The 20107-nt window shown below is 46.4% G+C and overlaps 1 protein-coding gene across 22 annotated transcripts in view; it reads right to left on the bottom strand.

The window, feature by feature from the left end:
• Nucleotides 1–20107, bottom strand: part of DST (dystonin) — a 520430-nt gene that overhangs the window by 299811 nt on the left and 200512 nt on the right. The window contains exon 1 of one of the 22 annotated variants that reach the window (XM_027524358.1): nucleotides 2865–2946. The exons of the other annotated variants lie outside the window; for them this stretch is intronic. Coding sequence (XP_027380159.1) covers nucleotides 2865–2931 — 67 coding nt within the window. The 5' untranslated portion in view covers nucleotides 2932–2946. Of the gene's footprint in view, nucleotides 1–2864; nucleotides 2947–20107 lie in introns of those variants that run through there. 22 annotated transcript variants of the gene reach the window in all.

Genomic DNA, 20107 nt, shown 5'->3' with positions numbered 1-20107 from the left:
ATCCTACAACTAGAATGATGGTTGTGCACAAAATGTATCTATGACAATATAAATCAGTGTAACTATTTCAAGACAAAAGTTTTGGAAAAAAATAAATGTTCAATGATAAGGAAATGAATAAATAATTTTCAGTAAAGCAATCCAAAAGTTTGTTCAGATCCACATCTTTGCAAGCTACCTAGTGATGGCATGTTACTTAGAGCTCTCTTACCCTTTAATGCCATCAAGAACGGAAGGGGGCAGACCACGTAGTCTCTCTCATGTTTCACAAGCATTTGTTCCCCAAAGTATCCCCTGGAAACCCTTCCCACTTCCCATCAACGTCAGGGGGAACCAGAAAGACACCTGAACAGAGACTATCGCTGGGTACTGTCAATAATACACTCCCTTTCAGTGAGCAAACCTCTAGCCTAACTTTTTTTGGCTGCGGCACATGGGATCCCATTTCCGCCAACCAGAGACTGAAGCTGTACCCCCTGCGGTGAGCATGGTGTCCCAACCAGCAGATCACCAGGGTTAGTCTCATTCTTAACTTCACACTGGGTATTAAAGACTAGAAAAGCTGACCAAGGAGATAGAAGGTTGCTGAATCTGAATATAAATGCTTAGAATTTATGCTAAAATTATTAAACTTGCCTTGGGACTTCCCGGGCAATCCAGAGAGTGGTTAGGACTCCAAGCTTCCACAGGGGCGAGGGCTGGGTCCCTGGTTGGGGAACCAGGACCCCATGTGCCATGTGGTCCACACCCGAGAAAAGAAACTGGCCTGATCCCCAACATAAGAACCACAGGCATTGTGCATATAACTACTCTGCCAAGACCAATTGCATCAATAATTGTTAACCAATATCACCATCCACAAAATATTTATGAATTCCCCTGCGAGTCCCCTGGGGCATGACCCAGACCTTAGTCATCTTTATCTACCCCACAGTAGAGGCCATGAAGCTTTAGTGCACTCAACAAACATAGGCCCGTGATGTGAATTAATTATGTTTCTCAAAGGACAATCCTCCTCAGAATAACAAGGTATAATCCCCTATATACTTAGATACAGTGGTATATATCACTATCATTATTACATCTCTTGAAGCAATAGTGACGTTTTAAATATCTTTCAGCCTTGCTATCTCTAAAGTGATCAGAAAGAACCTAAGTAGCCTCCCAGGTCAGAGAAGGCAATGGCACCCCACTCCAGTACTCTTGCCTAGAAAATCCCATGGACAGAGGAGCCTGGTAGGCAGCAGTCCATGGGGTCAGGACTGAGCGACTTCACTTTCACTTTTCACTTTCATGCACTGGAGAAGGAAATGGCACCCCACTCCAGTACTCTTGCCTAGAGAATCCCAGGGATGGGGGAGCCTGGTGGGCTGCCGTCTATGGGGTCGGCACAGAGTCGGACGTGACTGAAGTGACTTAGCAGCAGCAGCAGCAGACTTCAAAAAAATAAATTTAAAAATAAAAAAATATATGTCTTGGGTCATGGAAAGCCATGTGCATTGATATGTTAATTGCATAATTTACAATGAAAAATTGGAATCTAATTATATGATATTTAATGATTATTAAATTCTGATTTTTCCTTTTAAATATATATTTATTTTCTCAAATTAATAAAAACCAGTCCTATATTTTAAGGAACAGGAAGAACAGAACACAAGTTCTTAAAAACTACTCACGTATTGGTTAATTTCTTAGCCATGTGACAGATCAAGAAAGCTGATTACATCAAATAATCAAATAATGCGACTTATTCACATAATACAACCATATAAAGGCTTTTTCGATCACTGACATTTTGTTGTGGTTGATAGTAGCTCAAAAGCACTATTGAAAATGTAAGGTGGGTGTTAGACATTTAGCAGGTCGATACTGAGGTAGTATCTGGGGATTACGGTCCACAACTGAAGTAGTGGGTAAGGCACGAAGACTAACCTGAACTAAATAAATAACACAGGATTCATAGATTCTGATACTGTTTTCTAACAGTAATAACCTAACCTTTTAAGCCATGGTAACCCTAGATGAGCCCCCTTCAAGTACACCAAAGGATGGTCTTTTACCCTCAAAGGCTCCCAGGATGCTACGGTAATAAGGAAAGAGTTAACGTGGACTCAGGGCCTCTACTTTCTTTTAGAAAGCAACTTACAACCCGGGAATAACTGAAGTCTGGGCAGACAGTGATCTACCACTTTCCACACACATTATTTCAAGAGGGAGTATTCAAGATGACAGCATCTAATTTTCCAATTATAAGTTTCATAATGGCTCTTTCTTTCACTTCAGTGAGGGAGGTCTAACGCTGAGGTTTATATTTAGGGTGATGTTGCTAAGGCAACACAAAGGAAAAGACTCTCGAGTTATTAACTGATTCTGCTTGTTTTACAAACTATTTTTCTCAATGGAGCTGTAAAACATTCCTCTATTGGAAAAGTACTTCATTTAGAGAGTACGTCTTAAATGAAAACATACATTTATGATCACCTCATAAAGTACGACGTGGCTGAACATTCCACAATGACAAAGAAGGCAAACAATAGCAGAGTTTGAAAAAACAAAAAGTATAAAAAGAGTACCGATTATTACAACTTACACTGTCTGGTCTTCGGCAAAATCCAATCAAAGCTAAACCACTTTGTATCACCCATAAAATAACTATAGGAGTATCTCAGTGCGTGCCCTAGATCCAACAACGAGGGGGAAGTCCTGTCCAGGGAGCTGCAGGAGTGGTCATGGAAGCCCGCCCAGACTCTGAAAGGAGCCCCGCAGTCTACGACAGCCCCGCCGTGGGGCCCATCGGGTCCTGCACCGCACCCCCTCCCCGACCCTGCAGCGCGGAGGCCAGTGGACAGGTGGCTACTGACCCATGCAGCACATCAGCGCCACCAGCCTCGAGTTCCAGTCTCCATCGTCCCTCAGGACCTGGCCCATCCTTCCGCGGGAAATCTATCCGGCAGCTCCCTAAGCTTTCCGTACCAGCACTCATGTGTCAGAGTCCTGGCAAGTTTCTGGACAGGAGGGAAAACACTGACTAGACACTCCCACTCACAAGCAGTCAACTCCCCCTTTTAAGCAAACATGAGCAAAGCCCGCCTCCACCACTATTTTGCCGGGGACGCAGACAACTCTTACTAAAAAGAAACTAAATCATCTCTTTCTCCTTTGACCCTAAGAGCTGTTCAAATGAAGTCCCTCGAAAACAAAGTTGTGCTTGCCTAACTTTTTTTGCAACCGGGCAAACCAATCAGATGTTAGATTTCACTGCAGCACCAGCTCATCACATTCCCTCCTCTAACACCCCAGGCAGGATTCCCCCGGGATTAATAAATAAAGAAAAAAACAACCAGCTCAACTAGTTTAACTCATCTCTGACACGCACTACATGAAGGTGATTTACACAGGAAGCTGAGCTTATAGGCTGGACACAAGTCCTTCAGGGGAAATGCCACCGGCAGGTGTTTCTTTCTGTACCCTCACACATTTCCACGTGAATCTCACCATGAGTCTTGGAGCTGGATGGTACATCCACATTTTAATGATGTCACAAACAAGGTTGGGGAGATTAAGAAACTAGCCTGAGATTTCAGAGCCTAAGTGGGACCTGAAATCTGATGCCAAAACCCACTTCTTTTCTGTGTCACCATGACAGAAGCCCCAATCTAATAATGCAGGAAAAACAAGGAGTCTCCAATTTAAAAGGACTTCACTTTCAAGCATGAAGAAAAATGTCAAGAAATGAGGACCTTTGTTCTAAAGAAACACCAGACCAAGTGTCCTCAGCACAACTCTGTTTGTCTGAGACATTAGGCAAACAGACCTGCTCGAATAAAAACTGTGCAAACAGTAATTCCACAAACAACAAACATTTGGCAACAGGGAACCTGCCTCTTTGACCAGGCCAAGGGGAAAGACAAAGCCAGGTGAACAGTGGCTTTGAATGTGCTTTGAAATGTTCAAGTATGATGGCTAACTCTACTCTAAATAGATTGTGACAAAATTATATCAACTTCTACAAAAGTTTAAAGTATCCTTCACTTTCTCTCCCATTTCAATTGTCTGTTTCAGAGCCCCAAACTCCACTACCAAAAAGCCTCAGCCTACCTACTTTCTTGAAAGACTGTGATAACGTTAGCAAACACTCAGGGAGAGGCTGCTATGTGCCAGGTACTATTTTTACCTACAGACATGTAACACACATAGACTGCCAGGCATGCGAACAAAATCCGTCATGGGATCACGCCACCCACTCACAGCAGGATCTGAAGCGCTTAGAGCTTAAACATTTGCCCAGGATCACACAGCCACCAAGGGCAGAGGGTGGGGAGAAGATGCAATTTGCAAGAGCGTATTGCAATATTATCGTTTCATACTCAGAAAACAAAATGCCAGCTTTTAAAAAATAAACTAACAAAAAGGAAAAGGTGAGGCGTGGCCAAATCTTCAGTGGTGGGGATACACAAAAGATGGAATTCACCTTCTGCAGATCAGTGATTCTAGAGGGTGTAGGAAGGATACTCAGGAGGGCTTCCCAGGGGGTCACACTGGAATTTAGGACAAGGATGAGACCTCTGCATTTACTAATAACAGTCAGGTGTGAATTTTGGAAGACTAGGAGCCACCTGGCAAAAGGCTCTATCCAAACAGAGAGAGAGAAGGGACAGACAGATGGAAGGGGAGCAGAGGGAAAAGACAAGATAAAGTGTGGAGTCCATGTGAGGGAAGACAGGAGGCAGAGGAAAAGGGCGTCTAGGGAATTTCCCTGCTCCTGCCAGGAAGCACCTCTGTGATATAAGACGGTGCAAACAGTGGGGGGAAGCTGTAAGATTTGTTACAGAAGAAGGAAAACTGGCTGGAAGAAACAGCTGGGATTACTGAGACGACCAGCTTCTGAGACTGACAGGCTGTGACCAGGAAGCTCGGGTGGGCAGGAATGGGGCAGGGCGGGAGTCAGGCCTGATGCCATGGTCCCTACCCCTGCCGTGAGCTTCGCCCCCCATCACTCGGGCCCTGGGCCTCATCCCAGTAACAGCAGCCCCGCCCACCTGTCAGGACCTTCACCCACAGGGGTCTCGACCAACGACACTGGGACTGGAGATTGAAGGCGCAATCCCATTTTGGTTGAAAACTCTTCCCCAATAACAGAAGCATCATGATGTCCCCATGAGCACAGCTGACATCCAATTTCCAGCTGGTCCATTGGTCTGTGTGCCCAACCTCTGGGGGACCACGGATGGAAAGGAAGAAACTGGATATCTTGGAGCCCTAGCCAAGCTTTCCCCCAGCCCACTTTGTTAAAAGCAAGACTCTTCAGGACAATTCCACCAAAATCACGCCACTGATCTATTCATCATTAGAAAGAATAAGATTGCAAACTATCCCAGGACTCCATGGAAGAGAGTTAGTAGACCAGTGTTATTTCCCAGTAACTCCTCAGCTTAGTCATGACCTCAAAGTTCCACTGACTTCAAGCCTACAACTGGTCCCCCACCAAGGAGCCTGGTCCAGATCTGCGGTCCTTTCTTCCAATCACAGCACATCTCGTGCTCTGCATGATGTATGCAGTTTAACACTCTGGGGGAGAGAGGTTCTCTTTTCTTCATTCTCAATTCTTCTTCGCTTAAACAGAATTCTTCCTCTTCTACAAGAAATGACAGCATCAAAACTCTAGGGGTCTCCTTTTATCATTACTGCTTTTATCTGTTTAAATTCCCAACGCTGATGATTTTTCTGAGTGTTTTTTATAACTATTATTTGTTAAGATCTGAATCGAAATGAAATTGACATTATTTTCAATCACAGGTGCTCCTTGGTCAGAGCATGATCTACAGTTTATTGCTAGATCTAAGCATGGTTAAAAGCCACACTTCAAAAGGAGACACATCTAAATGATCATCTTCATAGAGAAGGTCTTTATTCTTTTAGAAATCCTTAAACTTTCTCCCAAGGAAATGAAGACAGCTTAAAAAGGAGACGGTGCTGACAATGTACCTCAGACACACAGCATAATACAATCTTCAGATGTATCCTCCCTGACAGTATATCAAGAAACTATACAATACCAGAAAGGAGAATGAGAAAAAGTTAAACCATTTAGAAGAAAGTATTAAAAATTATGTTTTAAAATAGTTGGGTAGGAAGAGGGTTTCAAAACTAGTTACACCCCCCCAAAAATGAACATATCAATGGCTGACAAATCTGATGAAGCCCTGATACAACAGATGCTATAAATGAAGTTTAAAAAATGACAAAGAAAATATATGCTATAGATATAATACACACCAAGAATATCCGAAGTAGATGAAAAATCCCATTAGTAATCAATAAGATAAAAAGACAGTCCCTCCCCTACTACAAATGATGTCAGCACACAATTCAAAGAAGGAATGAAAAAGACTCAGGGAAAGGCTCCCCCAGCCTTCCAATCAAGAAACGTACACGAAGCAAAATATTTCATACCAGCATAAATTTTATAAGAATGACAGTAACTAAAGCAGAGGCAGACAGCTCCATATGTGCAATGGCAAAAAAAAAAAATTATGAGGGCAATTTGCCAGGATCCATTACAAATGAAAACAACTTTCTGCATGAACAATTCTACGTGTAGTAAATCTAAAGAAATATTTGTGTATATATGATCAGCATACAAAGATGTTTACTGTAGCAAAATACATGAAACCACTTAAGTGTCAGTCAGTAGACTAGATGAATGAATTATACCTAATCCACCTTCTAGAATACTAACAAGGGAAAACGTGTACAACATGACATAAAAAGATTGCAAGATATACAGTTAAGTGGGAAAAATGCAAAATTATATATATATATATATATATATATATATATAGAGAGAGAGAGAGAGAGAGAGAGAGAGAGGGAATATACACCAAATTGAGAAAGAGCCATTTCATCAAAGGGGCTGAAACTAGAAGGCGGGGGGCGGGTGCTGGTAAATTTCACATTTCATTTTGCATCTTTCTAGATGGAGTGTTTCTACCTTTTACAAGAAAGATGTGCTGTGTAGGACTATTAACAACTGTGAGAGAAAAAGTGTTTCATGGTTTTTATTTATTTATGTATCGAATACTCTGCAGGAGAAGTAGGCTGGGTTCCTGGGTAGGGAAGACCCCCTGGAGAAGGAAACGGCACCCCATTCCAGTCTCCTTGCCTGGAGAGTCCCATGGACATGAACGGAGAAGCCTGGCGGGGTACAGCCCATGGGGTCTCCAAAGAGTCGGACAGGACTTGGTGAGTAAACAACTCTCTCTAGAGAAGACACAGAGAAAAGACAGACACGGGCAGGCGCACCCACCGGGATCTGAACATGGAGAGAAATACCCGCACTGCGGGCACCTGCCTCAGGCTGCTGGTCCTGAGGGGGGAGGGGAAGGGGGGACGGGGCAGGGGAGGGACGAGGGGGAGGGGCAGGAGAGGGGGGATGGAGGGGGAGGGGAGGGGAGGGGGGAGGGGATCGAGGGGAGGGGGAGGGGGGAGGGCTGGAGGCTGGGGGGAGAGGGGATGGGGGGGATGGGGATGGAGGGGGAGGGGGATGGAAGATAGGGGAGGGGGAGGGGAGGGGGGAGGGCTGAAGGCTGGGGGAGAGGGGATGGAGGGAGGGGTGATGGGGATGGAGGGGAGGGGAGGGGATGGAAGATAGGGGAGGGGAGGGGGATGGAAGATAGGGGAGGGGAGGGGGATGGAAGATAGGGGACGGGGAGGGGATGGGGAGGAGGGGGGAGGGATGGAGGCTGCGGGGAGAGGGGATGGAGGGAGGGGGAGGGGAGGGGGACGGGAATGGAAGATGGGGGAGGGGAGAGGGAGAATGGGGAGCGGAGTGGGCTGGAGGCTGGGGGAGAAGGGCGGAGCAGCTGGTGACGCCTCCTCAGAGGGCTGCGCCCAGGCTGGGATACGCAGTGATGAGTCTTTAGAGATCTTGAAAGGAGAACCCGTAACAGAAAATATTCAGCAATCACCCCCCAAGTGTAATCGCCATGGAACGAAACGCAGTCCGGTTCTGCCCAGGTTGTCCGCAATCCCGAGGCAGGGCCGGGGGAATGTGCTCCGCAAGCTGAGGCAGGGCTGACCCGGAACAATAGCCGCAGGAAGCCCGCCCGCAGACGCCCTCCGGAGCCTCCCGCACCGTCAGCCTCGGCCGCGTGCTCGCTGTCAGGGGCGGCAGCTGTGGACCCGGGACAGGATCCATAGGGTCGGCGGCTGGAAACCAAACGGCACTGATGCGTTCTGCTCGGAAGAAGACTTCGCTGGTATCTGTTCTCACGACTGGCCAAGAATTGGCCAAGGATATAAAACTGCCAGCATCTGCTTTTAATCTACCTTGTCCCCCTGAGCATCCTAAGAACACAGGAACACGAGAACACCAAGAACCTTCCGGGTGCAGCTACACTGCTGGAAGGTACGTGACCGCGGCTGTTCTGAGGCACCACGCAGGACACAAAGTCTGCACAGGGCTCCATCTGTGTTACACTCGCCCGAGGCTGTGGAATTACAGGGTGACTCACGTGTACTTTCCCTCCTGTAAGAGCTGGGCTAGACCCAGAGGGAGTCAGCGGCAGGCTAAGAGGGTGGAGATAAAAAACAAGACCCCAAGCCACTGGGAAAACATCAACAGAGGCTTGTTTCACAGAGAGACTGCCTCCTGCCCAGGGCTTTTATTTCAGGGTAGCTTACAGCTTGTGGGGGCACCTGTCTCAGTTACAGAATCAGGAAGCATGCCCGTGCACTTCAGGAGCCACAAACCAGGTGACTCAACGCACCCCAGAAGGGCTCTGCCATGACCCACCCCACCCCATCACCACCACCATAACCACCACACTCACTACCGTTTCCCCCCCAACCCCCCTACACTGTCCCCACCCCCATCACCCCACCCCAGCCACCAACTACCACCCCACCATCACCCCCACCCCCATGACTACTATCCCCACCCCATCACTATCACCACCCCCATCACCCCACCCCAGCCACCAACTACCACCCCATCACCCCTACCCCTACCCCCACCCCCATCACTACTATCACACCATTACCCCCACCCCAGCCACCAACTACCACCCCACCATCATCACCCCTACCCCCACCCCCATCACTACTATCCCCCCCCATCACCCCCACCCCATCACTATCACCACCCCATCACCCCATCACCCCACCCATCACTACTATCCCCACCCCCATCACTACTATCCCCACCCCCATCACCCCATCACCCCCACCCCATCACTATCACCACCCCCATCACCCCACCCCAGCCACCAACTGCCACCCCATCACCCCTACCCCCACCCCCATCACCCCGACCCCATCACTATCACCACCCCATCACCCCATCACTCCCACCCCATCACCCACCCCATCAACTATCACCACCCCATCACCCCCACCATGATAATCACCCCCATCACCCCTACCGTAACCACCACCACACACCCCCCACAGGCCCTCCCAGGATCGCTGAAGAGCAAGAGAGGCCGGCAGATGATTAAGCATCTGGGGAGCCAGGACAGCACCCCCTGGGGCTTACGTCCTCTTGTGCGGAGAAGATCTTCAAACCCGTGTTAGCCAGGGCTGCATTCTCCCAACCAGAGCTCACCTAGAACACCCCAGATAACAAAGGAGGGAAAACAGCTCTGACTGAAGTCAGAGTAGCAAAGAGCTTCTCCCCGGGTTATCCACCAGAGCATCACCTTGGGTTGACCATTTCCACGCCTCCACTTCCTACAGCACTCTTGCCTTCTCAACCAAGTTTTCTTCCTTGAAAACCAAAGGCAAGTTTCGAAAAAAACGGATCCTCAGAGACACTTCCCAGAGTTTCTAAAGACTCTACGCACCTCTATCACATACTATTAGAAGAGCGATTCCAAACGTTCCGATCCCGTGACCCCTCCCCACCCGTCTTTATAAGAAACCAACATGCCTATCCTGGCCCCCCAAAAGAAGAAAACATATAAGATGAAAGTCAAAGCACATTTATTAATGATACATTACGTAATGGAAGTCAGGGCTCAAAGAACAAAGAGAACCTGAAGGATCACGTGCCAATGGTACCAGAGGCTCTCAAGAAAGTTTTGCTAACAGCTGACTGTGTGGGAAAACGGGCACCCTGAGGTGCTGCTGATGGCACCTTTGGGAAGCTGGTGATGGTGACACGGGAGCCTTTATAATGCTCACAATGCTCTGTGTTCTGACTTAGCAAGTATAATGCCTGAGTAATCCAGCACCTCCCGAGCCACGCCCTGCCCTAAGCATTTGATACTTCACCCTGGAGATCTGCTGTTCTCCTCCACCCTCACAGTGGAGGAAACCGAGGCACCAGGACGTTACTGCGTGCAGTCAGAAGGGAGTAGGGTGAGTCAGTAAAGGTAAGGGGCCTGCCTCTCTCCTGCCCCCTTTCTCCCTGAATATGTACCATATCTCAAGTGAATATTGTATAAGAATATGAACTTGAATATTCACAAGAATACTCTTGTATAAGAATATTCTTATACAATATTGTAGAAGAAAATCAATATAGAGGAAATATTTCTGTCTAACATATAAGATTTTTAATCTAAACCTCATAGCTTATTTTCTCTTTCCTACTGACTGCATTAGTAGAGAGAATCTGGGATCAACCACAGCAGATGGGCTCACCACCCACACTCTTGACCTCTGAGACCACGCTGCCTCTGGAATACAGTGACAGAAAATCCAAAGCCCAGACAGAGATTTATACAAGGAAAGAGTCATCTCAACATTAAATATACCTGAAACCAACATGACATTGTGAATCAACTCTACTTCAATAGCAAAATGAAAGGACTTCTCTGGCGGTCCGGTGGTTAGGACCCAGAGCTTTCCCTGCAGCACCCAGGTTCAATTCTTGGTCCTGCAGGCCATCCAGTGCAGTTAAAAAATAAATTGATTTTTTAAAAAAGAACCCATTCGTCCTTCTACACATGCTCCCCTGTTTATTACGTGTGGCTCTAAAAATTTCTGGCCATAAAATTTTTAGATAATTAACAACTTCTTTGCTTCATATTGTATAACAATAAAAGATTATCAGTGAAAAAAAAAAACCACTACATATAATCCTTGCCTGGTACTTAAAATTTATGAAGCTCTTATTAATTATTACCTATTAACAGAAAAATATGAAATAATTTCAATATCCAAGGACAGAAAAGCAAGCAACTCAGTTCCAGCATGGGAACAGAATGATCACGCTTTCGTTAAACAGACAGTGCACAGTTTCCAGGACATGAAAATGCCAGTTACAACATCAGTATTTTCTTCCCATTTTTCCTCAAGGAATGTATTTTTTACAGTTGGAAGGAAAAGTTGTATAGCAGGCATTCATGTGGGAGTTTTGCTGAGAACCCCTCAGTTTGTACAAAAATGTCTTATGCCTTCCATTCCTGACTGCTCCTGGTGTCACTGTAAACACGGATGGCTGGGAGTGAACCAGCAGACTCAGGCAGACATTGAAAGTCGGCCTTTAAATGGGGAGTTCTTCCCAGAAGACAAGCTTCTGGCTCCCCCAGAGTGCAGGGCACCACCACATAGCTCACTAGCCAGAACTCCACTGGGTGCTCAGCATCTCCGCCTGGCTGCTGAAAGGGAATCTGTAAACTCAGATTTATTCCAGCAATGAAGTACCTTCACAGCCCTAAGGTCAGAGATGTGAGTCAGAGACCTGCTCCAGTCCAAAGCTATTCCAAAAACAAGGGGGAGACGGTTAGAGAAGTCATGCTAGTTTAAACTGCAGGCATCACCTGACATCTAGAGGCTAAAAAATTCAAAGCACACCACTAAAAATATACAAACTCAGTCTTCACTTTTTTGTAGGCAAATCTCTGTAACTAAATTCATAAAGGCTTGATCTGCATCTTCTATGAAGCTTAGATTTCCAGGCACCTAAACACCATGTTAAACATCCTCCTCAGCCCCCACTATTCCAAACACACTCTTTTTTCCTAATGGACCAGGTTTTTTCAGAAGGTAGTATTCCATGCATTCAACAGTATCTCAAGAACCCACCATAGAGGGACAAAATCTGCCAACCCAAAAGGCCTCTCTGGCCTGTGGATTCTGTCCAGCTGAAAACAGTCAATGCCCAAAAGACTCAGGAAGAAACTTTGACCTTCCACCTAGCTGACTGAAGAATTTAGATAGAAGGCCTGTTCCCAGAACAGAGCTATCTGTTATCTGCAAGGAATACGGCTACGTGTGGTCAGGGAACAGGGCCGGGGGCAGAGTCCACGCTGTGTCCCACTGCGTCTGCCTGGCCCAGCAAACGTTCACTCACCAAACCTTTGTTCTTCCCTCTTCTTGTGAACTCCCGTTCTTGCCTTTAAAGTCCCAAGCCCCCACCTCCCTATCCTCTTTTGTCTTCAGCTGCAGATGGAATTTAAGGGACCCATGCATACATGTCATTAAACTTTTAATTTTCTCCTGTTAACCTGTTTCCTATCAATTTAATTCTTGGACCAGGCAGAACCTAGAACGGTAGAGAAATATTTCTTCCTCCCCAGTATCACAAAGTGCCAGGCATGGATGCCTACAAAATGTCATGTCCCATACCTGCTTCTGTCCGGTGGGAAAAGAGACTGGAAGCCAGAACTGTCAAAACTGCATGACAAATGCCATGAATTATGCAAAAGAACCACAGCCTTATTTTACTTTTTAAACAAAATAAAATAAATACTAAGTGTTCAGTTAAGAGAGTTTCAAAAACTGTTTGCTAGGATGCCTGGCACCCAAAACAAGACAGAAAATATTTCCACACTCCTGTGCGCCTTGCAGCCCACCCCACACCCCTCCCAAAGGCAACGTGATTTTGATTGTTACAGTTTCACAGGTTCTGAAATTTATAAATAGAATCAATTTGAGTGTAGCTTCTTTCACTCAGGCTAACATTTTTTTTTTAATGATCAAGGCTCAATTTTTAAAAACTACTTGTTTATTTACTTGGCTGCCAGGTCTCAACCGTCACACGGCACCCTCTCTGTGTCACGCGGGATCTTCACTGCAACACAGGGACTCTCCAGTTGCAGTGCAGGCAGAGCTGCTCTGTGACGGTGGAAGCTCAGCTTCCAGACCATGGACTGGCCCACAGCCCCCGCTGCACGGGACCACCCAGAAGTCCCCAGCCTCACATCTTTGGGGGATTTTTTTTTTTCCCCCGGCTGTGCTGGGCCTTCACTGCCGCCCATGTCTTCTCTCCAGCTGGGCTGAGCGGAAGCTACTCCTCAGTTGCGGAGCTGGGCCTTTCAGGGCGGCGGCTTCTACTGTGGGGCGCGGGCCCCAGGGCACCGCCAGCCTCACGTTTTTCAGATTCATCCGTGTTGCCGCCATGTACTTGTGATCTGTTCCCTAGGATGACAGAGCGGTGTTTCACCGTGTGGATGCCCCAGTTTGCTTATCCACTCACCTGCGGATGGATGCTGGCACTTTCCAACAGCGTTGCAGTGATCTGCACTACTGCAAACAAGGCTGAGTTTCATCTGTTTTGCTTCATCTCTGATTTATATTTGTCTGTGTTTTTAATATATGGGGCAAGGAGATACACAGTACAACTGGTTCGCAAAGAAGACAGATGGCAGAAAAGGCAAAATGTGGAGAACCAAGGGTGTGACGTCAGGCGTGAATCAAGTACAGATAGATGTGTGTGGAAGAGACCCGGGCGACTGGGCCAGGAGGAGAGGCCCGTAAAGACAGGCGGCCTAAGGAGCCGCGGTTCTGTGAGGATGGTACGAAGGGCGATGAGCATAACTTTAGGTTCCTCCCAGCTTCAGCAAGGTGGTTTCAAAGCACACCGATTCTGAAGGCTGAAAGACCTGGCCTCACACCCCCTCTCTTGCTAATAACCCTGTGTGTGCATGCTCAGTCGCTCGGTCGTGTCTGACTCTTTGCCACCCCATGGGCTGTAGGCCGCCAGGCTCCTCTGTCCACGGGATTTCACAGGCAAGAATACTGGAGTGGGTTGCCATTTCCTTCTCCAGGGGATCTTCCCAACCCAGGGACTGAACCTGTGTCTCCTGCATTGGCAGGTGGATTCTTTAGCAGTGTGCCACCTGGCAAGGCCATAGGCTGCAGCAAGTTAATAAAAGTCCCTAAAATTTCTTTTCTTCATCTGCAAAATGGAGAAAATACCACTCGTTTCAAAGACTTGAAGAAAGACTGGAAATATATCATGAAAGCCATGCAAATAGGATAATAGAAGAATGCTTAGCATAAAACGGGAACCCCTCTCGGTGCCAGGGTCAATTTACATGCACTTGTCTCAAACGGGGCCTGGAGTCCACATGCCACCATCATCAGGCACCCTGCAGGGCCCCTGCTAACCTCTCGCAGCTTCAGAAGCTGCAGATCTACGTCTAGTAGTGCGTTTTTGAACCCATTTGTGAAGTAAGGTAACCAGTTTTCCCTGGAGAAGATTTTTAGGGAGATTTCTAGGGAGAAGAAAAAGAGTGATGGCAAGTGAACAGCATGAGTTTGGAGTAGCCAGAGAACCTGAATCATGGCTACAGCATGCAGTGTGACCCTGACCACAGGCTCCCGCTGCCATGAAAACAAGGCTGATTACCCAGCTCCAGGCGCAGTGCAACCACACAGCCACTCACATGCCCATCGCTCCAAAATGCAGCCTACAACAAAGACCACAGTAACGCTTCTGAGAACAGAACTTTCTGTCTGCATGAACCTTCTTAGAAATCCACTTCTATTGATAATGAAATTTATAAACAACAACAACTTCCTGTGCCTTTTCGCAATAGGAATGAAAAATAAATGCAAGTATTAGATGGTGACATATACCCTCCCAGGGAGCTCTGGTGGACATACTGTAACTTCGTATAAAGTAAAACTTTTTAAAGGAAATTCATTAATTCAACAGAAGAAATACAAGGCTTATTTTGTAGAGGCTGACCTTTTTTAAAAGTATAAGCAAAATATACTGACTTTCATAGTAAAGGCAGATCTTTGTCTAACTTCATACAATTTTTTCTTTTTTTTTTAAATTGATAGCTTTTTTGAGGTATTGCTGATGAACGGGATTATTCAAGTTACAGGTATACAACATAGTGACTCACAATTTTTAAAGGTTATATTCCATTTATTGTTACTGTAAAATACAGGCAACATTCACTGGGCTGCACCATATATCCTTGTTGCTTATCTGCCTTATACACAAGAGTTTGTAACTCTTCATCTCCTACCCCTATCTTGAGCCTCCCCACTTCCCTTTCCCACCACTGGTTTGTCCTCTATAGCTAAACAATTTTTTAATTCTATTCCTTAGATGGGGTCTGTGTGACTGCATGACTCATTCCTTCTGGGGTCTGTCTCTTTGCTGAGAGATCCAGACTTAATTTATTTTAGCAGGTCATCCAGAACAGGCCTTAAGTGTATATGTGCTCAACTGACTCTGAATATAGACCATCTCCTTTATCCTCTCCCGAACCTCATGAATATTCACTAGCTAAATATATGTGAAATCTGAGATGGCTTAATTATAATAACTGAGGATTCAGCCCTTGAGAAGACCCAAGAGCTATGTAAACATGGCCACCAAAATTGAAATGTCACATATATTAGGTCTGGAGTTCCACAAACGAACTGTCAAAAAATACTTCTGAGCCATAAATATTTTAGTGTGATAAATGAAATGACTTCATAGTTCTAAGATAAATTTCTTAAATCTAAAAATACTTCTCAGTCAAAACTGTATGTGGGAAAAGTATTTAAATTAAGACATATGTTCTTGATTTTACAAGTCCTGAATAATTTCAGCTAGTTAGTTACAAGTTATTTAGAGTCTGGGTACTTTTCAGAATCTGAAAGGATCAGATAAGAAATAGGATTATAAAGTATACATGATGAGATCAGACTTTTTAGTTCACTAATTTCTGGTAATATTAACCAATGCCTATTTTTTTCAGCTGCAAAGTCTGCCCAAGAGTTACAGAAAATATCCCCCAAAGCATTAAATATGCAAGTGCGAAGGAGAGGTTAACAGGAGCTTTTGATACAGGGAAAGTGCAGGGTGTGATATGAGTGTGCAAAACATCAAGGCACTTCGTGTCTACGGAGGAAATAAAGCAAAACCTGGACACAGAATGGGAAGCCTACTGACCGTAAGTAGGCAGGAGGAGAAGGGGACGACAGAGGATGAGATGGTTGGATGGCATCACCGACTCAATGGAGATGAGTCTGAGTAAACTTCGGGAGTTGGTGATGGACAGGGAGGCCTGGCGTGCTGCAGTCCATGGAGTTGGAAAGAGTCGGACATGACTGAGCGACTGAACTGAACTGACTGACCGTAAGTAGGAGGGGAATCCGATGCAGGATGGCTGGCGTCATCCCGAGCACCTGTGAAGGCCCGTGGGTACCAGGGCAGATGGCCCCCTGGGCAGACAGGTGCTGGGAACGTGCATGAGTGGGGCCACTTGCACCCCAGATGTCCCAGCACATGGCTTCCCCACGTTATACACACCCCGACTTTGTGAGGTAGGTACGGACTCAGAGTTAAAGATGGAATCACTGAGATCCCAACAGATAAGAATGACTTATCCAACCCAACCTGGCCAGCCATCGGCTTTACCCGTCTCTGGATCACCAAACCCCATATTCTTGCTAAAACTACCAGGAAAGAGGCTGACTTAGAGAATGAAAAGTTTAAGAACAATGAAATTTTAGTAAATGCTGGAGACGGTATGGAGAAGAGAGAATCCTCTTCCACTACCGGTGGGAATGTAAAGCGGTGCAACCGCTATGGGAAACTGCATGGAGGGTCCTTTAAAAACTAAAAACAGAATTCCCACATGATCCAGCAACCCCACTCCTGGGCATGCATCACACAAAAGTGTAATTCAGAAAGATACAGGCACAGCTAGGTTCACAGCAGTGCTATTCACAACAGCCAAGGCACAGAAACAGCCTGAATGTCCTTCAACAGATGGACAGATAGACAATGCGGCATATAAACAGAAATGCAAGGTAATACTACTCAGCCATAAAAAAAAGAATAAAACAATGCCATTGGCAGCAACATGGATGCACCTAGAGATAATCATACTACGTGAAATAATCAGAGAGAGAAAGACAGTTACAATATGGCATCATTTATATGTGGAACATAAGACACAAATAAGCATGTCTACAAAACAGAAGACATAAAGACCAGCCTGCAGGTTGGCTGCCAAAGGGGTGAGGAGGGGGAAGGCCTGGGAGTTTGATTTGGACTTTTTCCTTGGTTTTTTTTTTGGTCTTGCCAAGCGGCTTATGAGATCTTAGTTCCCTAACCAGGGGCTGAACTAGGGCCCAAAGCAGTGGACGTGCTGAGTCCTAAGCACTGAACCGCCAGGGAAGCTGGGTGTTGAGATGAGCAGATGCAGAATCTTATATATAGGATGGATGGACAGCAAGGACTACCTTAGAGCACAGATATTCAACACCCTACGACAGACCATAATGGAAAAGAACGTGCAAAGAGGATATATATGTATACATGTGCCGAGCCACTTTGCTGTACAACAGAGATTAATTCAACACTGTAGATCAACTACACTCCAACAAAAAATTTTTTAAAAAGGAACACTGAAATTTTCACACACCATAAAATCAAGTGTCATAAAATAGCATTTTGAAAAGTACTCATTGGTTCTCCTTTGCCTCTAGACACAAAGAGATCATCACCCTAAAAAAAATCACAGGAATGTTACTACAAGATGGAGAGTCATTTCAACTGATGCACTGGGACTACTCAGCAAAACCATGTAACTCTGCTAGCCACGCTACTATCTAGAGAGAAATTTACAAAATACTTTATTCCTTTCCCTCATCAGGAGTTCATGGAAGGCTCCTCTAGGGAAGAAAAGACACCCTTTCAGCCTGACATCAAAGCCACAGGACCAGCTATAGGAGTGCAGTATAGGCTTCAGGCAGGCAGACTAGGGGAGAGGAAGGAGCCAGGGGCCGGACCAAGGGTCAGAGGATGCCCCCTGCCCAGGCTGCGGGGAGGGGAGCAGGAGGTGAGAAGTGGCGGGAGGCAGAAGGCGGCTCCCGGCCTCCCCTCCCGTCACCTTGGTCCTTCCCGGCACAGACTAAACGCGGCAGGACCTGCGAGCCTGGCCAGAGGTCCCCTAGGGCTCTGAACAAGGAGGCGGAGCAGACCACCTGGGCAGACCTCGCAGGGGCTGCAGCCCCCGCAGGACCGCAGGGACAGTCAAGGAAAGGAAGGACACGGCCTGAGCCACAAATGAGCCCCAAGTCCATGTGACTGACTTGGAATCAGCAGCCGGCAGCACGCCAGGGACAGGCATCGGGCAGGGCAGAGGTGCCGGGGGAGCCAGGGGCACTGAGGGGGATGAGCACGCTGGAGGGTCAGCGCCTCTCCCCGGAGCTGGAGGCAGGGCGGGGTGGGCAGCGGCCAGACGGGGGGACGCGGGACCACAGAGGCTTTCACACGGCCGCGCACACTGTGCCTGGGAACAGGCACAACTGTGTGCATTTCCTCTACCAGGCAGAGGCTGGGCTCCCCGAAGACACCAGAGAAGCTGGAACGAAACAAACAACGCCCACCTTTTTTTTTTAATGTTCTTTTCCATTATGGTTTATCAAAGAACACTGAACATAGCTATTCGTGCTACACGAAAGGACCTTGTTGTTTATCCATTCTATGTATTACAGCTTCATCTGCTAACCCCAAACTCCCAGTCCCTTCCTCCCCACCTACCCCTCCTCCTTGGAAACCCCCAGTCTGCTCTCTAAGTCTACGAGTTCTGTTTCTGTTTCACAGGTAAGTTCATCTGTGTCCAACTTCAGATTCCACGTGTAAGTGATATAGCGTCTTTGTCTTTCTCTTTCTGAGTTACTCCACTTAGCATGATACCCTCTAGTTGTATCCATGTTGCTGCAAGTGCCATTATTTCATTCTTTTTCGTGGCTGAGTAATATTCTAGTGTGTGTGTGTGTGTGTGTGCGTGTGTGTGTGTGTACGCACACATCTTCCTCATCCATTCACCTGTCGATGGCCACTTAGGTTGTTTCTACCTCCTTGATATTGTGAATATTGCTGCTATGAACACAGGGGTGCGTGGATCTTTCTGAATTATAGTTTTGTCCAGCTATGCGCTCAGGGGTGAGGTTGCTGGGTCATATAGTAGCTCTATTTTTGGTTTTCTGAGGAACCTCTGTACTGTTTTCCACAGTGGCTGCACCGACTCCCATTCCCACCAATTGTGTCAGAGGCTTCCCTTTCAACAGAAAATATTTTCTTTGCATTTCGAAGTTTAATTGTAAATCAAATCTTTCCACCCTGCTACACTGGCAGAAAAGTCACTTTTTACAGAGAACAAGTCATGGTATTTTCTCAAGAGAAGTCTTAAGATAAAAATTCTGCAGTCATTGTACATGGTCTAGGGAAGAATCAATGTCTCACAACTACTTCACTGTTGAGCCAGAAACAGCTAAAATATGCATTCAGACTGTTTCTACTCTAAAACAAAGGGGGGAAATCCTTCTAGGGAGCAAAATAGGAAAAAAAAAAAAAAAGAGTCCACTTTCCGAAAAGCAGAACCTCAAACAAAGCAACTTTGAAGCACTGCAAGCCAGTGACAGGGCCACTGTGCATCCACTGGCAAATGGGACTCTCTTTTTCAGGAAAGGCTTTGGGGGTCGACCTAAGACAGTGACTGTCCGTACACAGCCGTGAGCTGTGAACGTCAGACGTCCCTACAAACCCAAGTGTTTATAAGGAGTGGGAGGGGAGAAAGGGCTGACAGCCTCATGTGAACACGACTGTAAATCAGCAAAATGTTTTCTAATAGTTTTCCATGTTGCAACATATCAGGTAGGTAGATTAGACTGTTCTTCCCAAATTGACAGCGTGTAGCAGAGCCTGCTGGTGATTCCCTTCCTTAGTAACAGAAACTCTGATTTTGATGAGTCTCATTGTTGCTTGGGGGGAAAAACCCACACTTTCTAGCCTTGCTTCGTGGGCATGGCCAAATGATGGTGTTCTGGTCGATGAAATGAAAGCAAAAGTGTGCTGTGGCAACTTCTAGGAATTTTCCATGAAAGATGCCTGACTCCCCTGTGTCCCTTCTTCCCT

Source organism: Bos indicus x Bos taurus, chromosome 23 (genome assembly GCF_003369695.1).
Source record: "Bos indicus x Bos taurus breed Angus x Brahman F1 hybrid chromosome 23, Bos_hybrid_MaternalHap_v2.0, whole genome shotgun sequence".
NCBI lineage: Eukaryota > Metazoa > Chordata > Mammalia > Artiodactyla > Bovidae > Bos > Bos indicus x Bos taurus.
This window is presented reverse-complemented; position numbering and strand designations above follow the sequence as displayed.